The sequence below is a fragment of the Oncorhynchus gorbuscha genome, linkage group LG23, assembly GCF_021184085.1.
Source record: "Oncorhynchus gorbuscha isolate QuinsamMale2020 ecotype Even-year linkage group LG23, OgorEven_v1.0, whole genome shotgun sequence".
NCBI lineage: Eukaryota > Metazoa > Chordata > Actinopteri > Salmoniformes > Salmonidae > Oncorhynchus > Oncorhynchus gorbuscha.
The window spans coordinates 40,665,083-40,675,878 of NC_060195.1; the positions used below are offsets into that span (position 1 = coordinate 40,665,083).

The following is a 10,796-nucleotide window of genomic DNA, read 5'->3' on the forward strand; positions in this document are numbered from 1 at the left end:
TTTGTTTAGTTTCCTTGTATAACCACCATTGAGCTGTAGGCCCAAGAGCACCTTACCGTGTCCTATATTTCAAAACATAGGCTAGTTTGTCATAACCAATTTATTGATGTGATTATGATATTCTATAGGTCAGGCCCTATTGGTCACATGCATACGATGCTTACATGTTTCACGTAGAGAGAGCAAGGGTTGAGGGAATAGGGAATGTTTTTCCGAAACAAATGCGGGATTTTGGTAACAGAACTTTTCAGTCAGAAACAAGTAAGAAACTAAATGGATGAAATTATGTTGCAGCTTCAGCGCAGACAGCGCAATAAAACACTTGCTGCGCTGTGGGGCCTTTTCGCTGCAGTAGGATGGAGATCGAGACAACATGCCACACACAGGCACTTGCTGTCATTTTTGTTAACACAGTGTGACCATTGGGCTCTTTCTTTTTTTCCCCCCTTGTTCTCCCCAATTTTCATGATATCCAATTGGTAGTTACAGTCTTGTCCCATCACTGCAACTCCCGTACGGACTCAGGAGAGGGGAAGGTCAAGAGCCGTACGTCCTCAGAAAACACGACCACGCCAAACCACATTGCTTCTTGACACAATGCTCGCTTAACCCAGAAGCCAACTGCAACAACGTGTCGGAGGAAACACTGTACACCTGTCGACAGTGTAAGTGTGCATGTGCCTGTCCCACCACAGGAGTTGCTAGAGCGCGATGGAACAAGAACATCCCGGCCGGCCAAACCCTCCCCTAACCCGGACGACGCTGGGTCAATTGTGCGCCGCCTCATGGGTCTACTGGTCAAGGCCAGCTGCGACATCAGGCTCTTTCTTGAGTAATTTGTGTCTTAATTATTTAATCAAACAGTGTGCTTCAAGCATTAAACAAGCTCAGTGCATTTGTAGGTTTTATTTAAACACATAGGGTATGTCTGTCTATATATGGAAAAATAAGTTTAAACATTTCAACCAAGATTTTTGTTGTTATTGGGGACAGCCCTAAAACATATGCACATCCCTGTTAGAGAGTATTTCTCCTTTGCCAAGATAATCCATCCACCTGACAGGTGTGGCATATCAAGAAGCTGATTAAACAGCATGATCATTGCAAAGGTGCACCTTGTGCTGGGGGACAATAAAAGGCCACTCTAAAATGTGCAGTTCATCACACAACACAATGGCACAGATGTCTCAAGTTGAGGGAGTGTGCAATTGGCATGCTGACTGCAGGAATGTCCACCAGAGCTTTTGCCAGAGAATTGAATATTAATTTCTCTACCATAAGCCGTTGTCTTAGAGAATTTGGCAGTATGTCCAACCGGCCTCAACAACGGCAGAGCCCGTTTAACCACACCAGCCCAAGAACTCCACATCCGGTTTCTTCACCTTCGGGATCGTCTGAGACTAGCCACCCTGACAGCTGACGAAACTGTGGGTTTGCCAAAATGTCTGAACAAACTGTCAGAAACTGTCTCAGGGAAGCTTATCTGTGTGCTCGTCGTCCTCACCAGGGTCTTGACCTGACAGCAGTTCAGCATCGTAACCAACTTCAGTGGGCAAATGCTCACCTGTGATGGTCACTGGCATGCTGGAGAAGTGTGCTCTTCACGGATGAATGGTGAGTTAAGCTATGGGCAGCCATAAGCTACGGACAATGAACACAATTGCATTTTAGCGATAACATCACCTCATGTTTCAGCGTGATAATGCACAGCCCCATTTCGCAAGGATCTGTACACAATTCCTGGAAGATGAAAATGTCCCAGTTCTTCCATGACCTGTGTCATGTCTTTGGCATTATTAAAGTGAAGACTGTTATTTTATCAAATCAATTCTCTAATTATTATTACGTGATTAAACTAATCATGTAAATGTAATTAACTAGGAAGTTGGGGCACCAAGGAAAATCTTCAGATTACAAAGTTATAATTTTCCTAATATAACTTTTCAGGTATTTTAACATTTGATCAATTAATCTTCTAATTAATTAATTCTTCTTTAACTCACGTTAGTCTTATTCCAAATTGTTGGTTATCTGCACGAACCCAGTGTTTGTTATGAATCATCCATACATCAATTGTCTAAATCATTTATTTCCTAACTAACTAAATATCACAGAAATGCATAACAAACAAACAAACAGTAGGTATGGTTACAAGGAAATTATAGGGGATGTGCCCTAGTGGGCTAAACCGGTATGGCGGCTTGGTAGACAAGAGGACTGAGAAGGGCGCAAAAGACAAAAGACACTACACAGTTGATAATTATAATAATTGAAATGCTCATCCTTTGCACATGAACGCTCACTCATTCGGGAATAATTGCAATCAATATATATATATATATATATATATATATATTACGCTCAGTGTGTCGTCGTGATCTCTGTTGGAATCATCCTTTTCTGTTGGAAAGTTCATCCGAGATTCTCTCCACATACCTGGAGTCTTTGGTTAGAATGGATACTTCAGAGTAACATTCAGAAATGTTCTTATAGAGTAGATGTTTCGGCTGTTGTTGGTCTTCGCATTCAGTCAACATAAATTCTAGCTGCAGACTAGTAATTAGTATTGAAGATTTGCTCTTATTCTGTCGGTATCAATAGTCTCAGAGTTTAACAACTATTACATCCTTAGCTTATACTGAAGGTACGCATGGTCTCTACTCAAACCTTAGCCCTCTCGGTAATCGAGGTACGCATGGTCTCTAATCAAACCTTAACCCTCTCGGTAATCGAGGTGCGCTTGGTCTCTATTCAAACCTTAACCCTCTCAGTAATCGAGGTGCGCTTGGTCTCTATTCAAACCTTAGTCCTCTTGGTAATCGAGGTGCGCTTGGTCTCTATTCAAACCTTAGCCCTCTCGGTAATCGAGGTACGCATGGTCTCTACTCAAACCTTAACCCTCTCGGTAATCGAGGTGCGCTTGGACTCTATTCAAACCTTAGCCCTCTCGGTAATCGAGGTACGCTTGGTCTAAAGGGAATTCCTCCAGGTGGGGGTTATATTCGTAACAGTAGAAAGGGGCTGTCCCTCGACACCAGATCAATGTCTGTGGTCATGGGGCAGGCCAATGATTTAGTTCAACTTTAAAGGGAATTGGATTCTCTTTCATTAAACAGTTTAAAATCACATTACACAATTTCACAAATAGTTTCATCTTTACTCATTCATTTGATACAATAATTAGATACATGCCTCAGAATGGAGGCCCCTGTATAAACAGAGTTATGGCAATGTGGCTGTATTGTCTTTCCTGAGGTCACAATCATAAAACAAAATGAACCGGTCGTAGCTGGATTCTCCACCGACCGTTTCCACATTCTCTAAAACATGGATATTGTTCAGTTCTCAAGTTCTGTGAGGTAGAAGAAGTTCCTTTGTTCTACTGTGAACTCTCTCTATACCGCATGGCCGGGGGGAAGAGAGTCTCCTCAGGAATTTACGACCTGAGATAACAGAGCCTGGGTGTAGGGGGGAGAGAGAGGTGGTGAGAGAGAGTTGGTGCTGGCTATATCCAAAGAGGGCCACGTCATGACACCTGCATACTCACCAGACATTTCACCCAGTGAGCATGTTTGGGATACTCTGGATCAACGTGTACGACAGTGTGTTCCAGCAAGTTCACACAGCCATTGAAGAGTGGGACAGCATTCCACAGGCCACAATCAACAGCCTGATCAACTCTATGATGAGGATATGCGTCGCTCTGCATGAGTCAAATGGTGGTCACACCAGATACTCACTCCCCTACCCTTTTTTAAGGTATCTGTGACCAACAGATGCATATATGTATTCCCAGTCATGTGAATTCCATAGATTATGGCCTAATGAATTCATTTCAACTGACTGATTCCCTTAAATGAACTGTAACTGTCACGTTGTATAAATTATTGGAGACAGGCGCAGGAATTCGTAATATGGGGGTTTAATACTCCACCCAAAATATACAACATGCCATGAAAATGCACAGGGACAAAGCCCAAAACAGACACGTATACAAAAACACAGGGTTGTAAACCCAAACAAAAGAGCAAGGTCAAACCTCTATTAAATACACGGGACGAGACCCGCAATACACTACATGGGGTGAGACCCATAAGAACAAATGCACAACCAGACACTGACGAGACCTGTAATAACAAGTGCACAATACACCCAGCACAAAAGCCGAAATAACAAATCACAGGTACTCAGAGACCAAAGGACATGGGATCAATAACCGACCAAACAATGGTGAACAGAGGGAACATACAGTATATACAATTACTAATCAGGGGGAATGGGAACCAGCTGACTTGGCCCTCCGGAGCTGGTGCACGGAATGAGCAGCAGTACCGGGGGAATCCATGACAGTAACTCAGTAAAATATTTTAAATTGATGCATGTTGCCTTTATATTGTTGTATACTCACTACTTCGGGTCCAAGGCATTGAAGACAAAAACAGACAATCCAATGATTCTCAATCCCATTCATTTTTGGGGAAGATGTACTCAAATTCATGAGGTGGAAAGCACCGATATCGCCAGGCACCCCTATTTGGAATAACCTTAACTCCAGATGTGACAACACCTTTAAGTGGTGGTTCCAAAGTGGCATCGTTCATTTTGAGCAGGTGTATTATGACGGATCTCGATTTGGATTATCCACGGACCGTTTCTTTAAATTGTTACAACTCAGAAATCTTGTCCAAGCGCTTCAACATAATCTGGATTGAACCTAAGACAAACGCTGAAAGAAGCTGCTATGCCAGAGAAGTTGATTGCCAAGTTATATCAAGGGTTGATTGAAACTCTAGCTGATGGTTCAGAACCTATAAGGGGGAAAAAATGGGAAACAGATCGAAAGGATGAAATTGAGGAGAACCATTGGTCACATATGTTAAAATGTTCATACCTGCCTCTACAACCTAAGACATGAACTCATGTAATTTAAGATTATTCATAGGATTTACTAGACTCCTGCCAGAATGCATATAATGCACCAAGAAATGTCACATCTCTGTTAGAGATGAAATAAGCCACAAAGGAACCCTTAACATTCTATATGCTGTGGTCCTGTGATAAACTGCCACGATTTTGGGATGATGTATGTGCTATCATTTCATTGTGTCTAGGAATTTATATCCATCCATTTCCACGATTATGTCTGTTGGGAAATGTAAATATTGGTGATCAATATCCAATAATGTATAGCCATCATATTCACCCTCAATAACAAACTGGAGGACTGAACTAACTAGCTGGATTTTGTATATTATAAATGTAAACAAAAAACAGAATTGTTTGACAAAATTTGGAAAATATATGTTGATCACATTGGAGAATGTGTTGTATAGTGGGTGTTTTGTTTTGTGTTATTTGTGGGGTGCTGTTGGTATGTGTGGACCATGATAATTCCTTAGTGATGTGGACACAGAGGAACTTGAAGCTCTCCACCCGCTCCACTACAGCCCTGTCGATGGGGATGAGGGCGTGCTCGGCCCTCTGTTTCCTGTCATCCACAATCAGCTCCTTTGTCTTGCTGATGTTGAGGGGGAGATTGTTGTCCTGGCACCACACTGCCAGGTCACTGACCACCTCCCTATAGGCCGTCTCATTGTCATCTGTGATCAGGCCAACCACCATCGTGTCATCAGCAAACCTAATGATGGTGCTGGAGTCATTCGCAAACACCCAGTCGTGGGTGAACAGGGAGTACAGTAGGGGACTAAGCATGCACTCCTGAGGGCCCCCGTGTTGTGGGTCAGAATGGTGGATGTGTTGTTCCCTACCCTCCCCACCTGAGGTTGGCCCGTCAGGAAGTCTAGGATCCAGTTGCAGAGGGAGGTGTTCAGTCCGTGTCCTGAGCTTAGTGATGAGCTTGGAGGGCACTATGGTGTTGAATGCTAAGCTATAGTCAATGAAAAGCATTCTCACGTAGGTGCTCCTCTTTTCCAGGTGGGATAGGGCATTGTGGAGTGCAATAAAGATTGCATCATCTGTGGATCTGCTGGGGTGGTATGCGAATTGGAATGGGCCCAGCGTGTCTGGGATGATGGTGTTGATGTGAGCCATAACCAGTCTTTCAAAGAATTTCATGGCTACATACTGTATATACGAGTGCTACGGGGCGATCGTCCTTTAGACAGGTTACCTTGGCATTCTTGGGAACAGGGACTATTGTGGTTTGCTTCAAACATGTAGGTATTACAGACTGGGTGAGGGAGAGGTTGAAAGTATACTCAGAGTACGCTTCCTGGTAATCTATCTGGTCCCACAGCCTTGTGAATGTTAACCTGTTTAATGGTCTTACATCGGCTACGAAGAGCGAGATCATACAGTTGTCCGGAACAGCTCTCTCATGCTCTCATGCATGGTTCAGTGTTGCTTGCCTCGAAGCGAGCATAGAAGGAATTTAGCTCATCTGGTAGGCTCTGGGCAGCTCACTGCTATAGATTTCGCTTTGTAATCCGTGATAGTTTGCCAGCCCTGCAACATCAAACAGGTGTCAGAGCCGGCATTGTAGGATTTGATTTTAGTCCTGTTTTGACTGTTTGATGGCTCGTCGGCAGTCTTAGGGGCATTTCTTATAAGCATCCAGATCAGAGTCCCGATCCTTGAAAGTGGCAGCTCTAGACTTTAGCTCAGTGTGGATGTTGCCTGTAATCCATAGCTTCTGGTTGAGATATGCACCTAGGGTCATTGTGGGACGATGTCATCGATGCAGATATCAATGAAGCTGGTGACTGATGTGGTAAACTCTTCAATGTTATCGGATGAATCCCGGAACAAATTCAAGGCTGTGCGAGTGAAACAGTCCTGTAGCTTAGCATCCGCTTCATCGGACCACTTCCATATTGAGCACGTCACTGGTACACTGGTACTTCCTGTTTGAGTTACGGACTGCGGCAGCCATTTCCTTGTGAGAAGGCAGTGTCAATGCAATATCATCGTGTTAAAAGTAGCTAGAGAGGAAATAATGATGCGGAAAATATTGTCTTACAAGATTCATTCAAGCTACGTTTGGTTCAGTTGCATCCCATTAGAAACGAAAAACTGGCACCTGTCATCATTCCACACTAGTGCTGGCCAAAATATCATATCACAGTATTTTTATATTTTTTGACGGTATGACTGTATTTTATGGTTTTGAATAATAAACGTCCTAAATTTGCTTTATGAGTAGTGCGTGACCCTAGGATGGTCATACATTCTAAGTGATTTCAATGCGTCTCTCTCCATTCTGATTGTTTTATACTGTTCATTCAACTTTAACCCCCTCCGAAAATCTGAATTTAATGAATTATTATTATGTATTTTATGCACTCATTTGAGATAATTCCTAGGCCATATTTTTAACCAAATGTTGCAATTGCGATTTGACTTGCAATTTAGATCAAAACACATGAAACTGTTGGAATCATTGAAAAATAATGATTATTCGAATTCTATAGTTATTAGATAATAGTGGGCACTTTGAATACAGTATTTGACTTGACAAAGAATAAAAATGCCAGGGAGGAGTTATTGTGACAGGGTAGGAACCAAAGTGTTGGTCAGTGTTTCCTAGGGGACCCTATAATCTTTGCTGACATTAAAGCTGCATTTCAAACTCATACCCTCATCCACTTACCCTCGCCTTATGCCCTTGGGGGAATCCCCATCACTATCTTGGACGTCAGTCCAAACGATTAGCCAAAAGAGGGAAGTTCGCAATGTAAGCCCCTCAGCCCTCGTTTTTAATTGGGTTTGCGAGTGTACAATTATGTTCTCTTCGGGGCCTGAAAAGCCCCATAATTCAATTCGCAATGATTGTACATCCGCTAAGAAAAGTCAACCCAAACTTAAAACCTCAACGTCAATATGGATAAGTCAACATACAAGTGTAAGTAAAAACTAAATGTAAAAAGGTTAGAAATTGTGCTACTAATGCACATGACGGCATAAACACATCTCGTAAAATGACGGCACAAACACATCTCGTTTTTGTTTGCTTAGCTTTTGGAAATTGTAGAAAGAAAAAAAAATCCTTCTTCAGAAGTTCCAGCTAGGCATGCTAACATTAGTTAGATAATTAATTTGCTAGCTATCATACCGTAGGTGTATATTAATAATTATATGGTTAATATAAGTAGACATGCAATCATAATTGACAGTAGCACATATAAAGCAGCTACCCGTGGCTGAAAACACAATAATCGCGGGATGAACGAGTGACAAATGTATATATATATATTAGAGGAAAGAAGAACCTTTACAGTGTTCACAATGAACTGGCAGAGAAGTTTGAATGGCGAGAGCTTCTCTGGTATGATGTGATCACATTGGCTGGTGGTAATAATGCAACAAACGCGAATTGTCTGTTCTCTTTACAACCCAATTCATAACATCAGAATGCCCCATGTAAGAAGGTTTCCAATCAAATGTATGAATTACGTTAGAACGTTTGCCTATCAGTCTAATTTGCATAAACATTGTGATTGGATGACAGCTGTGAGGGTTATCGAATCAGGGTCATATCCTCTGATCTCCTCGAGCTCATTAATGATAGAATGTTCATATTTGACGATTGCAGAAAGGCCAGTCTTATTGTCAAAGGACAGGAGTGGCAAGGAGTGGAATGTAATAGCTGAACAGAGATGGCAACCAGGCTATCACATTGTAATTCCCTGCTAAAATGTTGACAGTATGGTGTTCGACAGCACGTCCAAGACCCGGCTGGCATTCATTCTGCCACTTCTCTGCATTTAGATTGATGCATTACCTTATCCCAGATCCCATTAATTATTATTAGGAACCTCCCCAGGGTGCATTCATCATCTCGGACTGTCTGGAACACATGCTAGCCGGAAGTGACAGGTCTGTCTGATGACTGCTAGCTACTAACTTTTGCTCTTTCCCACAGAAAAAAGAGAAGGCCTCCGCCATGAAGAAGAACAACGCGTACGCCGTGGCGGTGGCCAACTATGCACCCAACATCACCAAAGACTCTGGGTTGTCCACCATCGCCAAGGGCGGCGCTCCTGACCCCAACATGGCGGTCGGCAAGGTGGGTGGCAAGGCAGACCCAAAGAAGACTTTCAACAGTGTGAGCAAAATCGATAGGATTTCGAGGATTATGTTCCCGGTCCTGTTTAGTAGCTTCAACTTAGTCTATTGGGCCACATACTTAAACAGAGAACCTTATATAAAGGATATGGTGCGCTCAACCTAGAGGCCCCTCCCTCCTGCATTGTAATATATCCGATTTTACGGGACTAAAAGACTTAGCGAATACGACTAGTATCTGCTAACTCTTGGTTCGTTGGTGCAAGACAGACAAGCCCTGGATTGCTTTGTGCCCCTCTCTTTCCTGTTTTTTCTACACCACTTTCTGCAGTGCTTTTGGAAACAACTGGCCTTTGTAAATACAGCATAAATGTACAATCATGACTTTTGTGTGTTTCGTGATATAATCAGTGAACAATACATTTATTTCGCGTGCTTATGTTCTGTTGACCATTGATGGCTCCGTGTTTGAATAGTTTATGAAAAGGAACCTCGAGATGTTTATTTTAGTCAAAAAGTTTTAGAAATTATTATTCTTTTTTTTTATATATATATATTTCATCTTATTTATTTTTAAAACATTTGTGGGTTAAGTATGTAATATTTCTCAGCGACCAGAATTTCTCAATTATGTATAAAGTTATCTTTTTCTATACAAGCCAATACAAAAACATATGAAAAAAATGTAAATGCTTATGTTTTATTGAAATGTGGTATATTATTTTGTTAAACAAAATATCAACATAAGCAAAACAAACAATGTTTTTTTGTGTGTTGATTTACCATACTGTGTAATGATTGATTAATTGATTTTTATTTGCCAGTAAAAAAAAAACATTTACCCACAGTACATACATTTAAAAACATGACAGGGATAACACAAAAAGTTTTGACTTATTTCCATTGTGAAGCCTTAAAATGGAATGGATGAAGGGGTTGTTTGAAGCATTTGAGGGAGGGTGGGAGCATCAATGATCTCAGTGGAGGGAGAATCATGGGAGCAGGCAGGGAGGCCTGACAGTCAGTCAGACACGGACAGGTCCGTAGCCTCAGCCACGTATCTCACCGTCTGTGTAGCCATTTTGGCTCAGACTAAGTACAGTGCCTTCGGAAAGTATTCAGACCCCTTGTCTTTTTCCTAATTTTGTTACATAAAAGCCTTATTCTAAAATGGATTAAATCAATTAAAATCCTCAGCAATCTACCCCAGCATCATCCCTACAGTGAAGTATAGTGGTGGCAGCATCATGCTGTGAGGATGTTTTTCAGCGGCAGGGACTGGGAGACTAGTCAGGATCGAGGGAAAGATGAACGGAGCAAAGTACATTTACATTACATTTTACATTTAAGTCATTTAGCAGACGCTCTTATCCAGAGCGACTTACAAATTGGTGCATTCACCTTATGACATCCAGTGGAACAGTCACTTTACAATATCATCTCAGAAGGCGGATATTATGTATCAGCGCTTTTACATGCTTTTCATTCACTGAGGTTTGATTCCTGGATGAAAACCTGCTCCAAAGCGCCCAGGACCTCAGACTGGGGCGAAGGTTCACCTTCCAACAGGACATCGACCCTAAGCACACAGGCAAGACAAGCAGGAGTGGCTTCAGGACAAGTCTCTGAATGTCCTTGAGTGGCCCAGCCAGAGCCCGGACTTGAAACCGATCTAACATCTCTGGAGAGACCAGAAAATAACTGCTCTCCATCTAACCTGGCAGAGCTTGAGAGGATTAACAGGGAAGAATGGGAGAAACTCCCCAAATACA

The 10,796-nt window shown here is 42.1% G+C and overlaps 1 protein-coding gene across 1 annotated transcript in view; it reads left to right on the top strand.

Annotated features, from left to right (window-relative positions):
• The window catches only part of LOC124011035 (gamma-aminobutyric acid receptor subunit alpha-2-like), a 54,246-nt gene extending 44,299 nt beyond the window's left edge, over positions 1-9,947 (top strand). The window contains exon 10 of the mRNA XM_046323976.1: positions 8,882-9,947. Coding sequence (XP_046179932.1) covers positions 8,882-9,190 — 309 coding nt within the window. The 3' untranslated portion in view covers positions 9,191-9,947. The remainder of the gene's footprint in view (positions 1-8,881) is intronic.
• Positions 9,948-10,796: the final 849 nt, after the last annotated feature.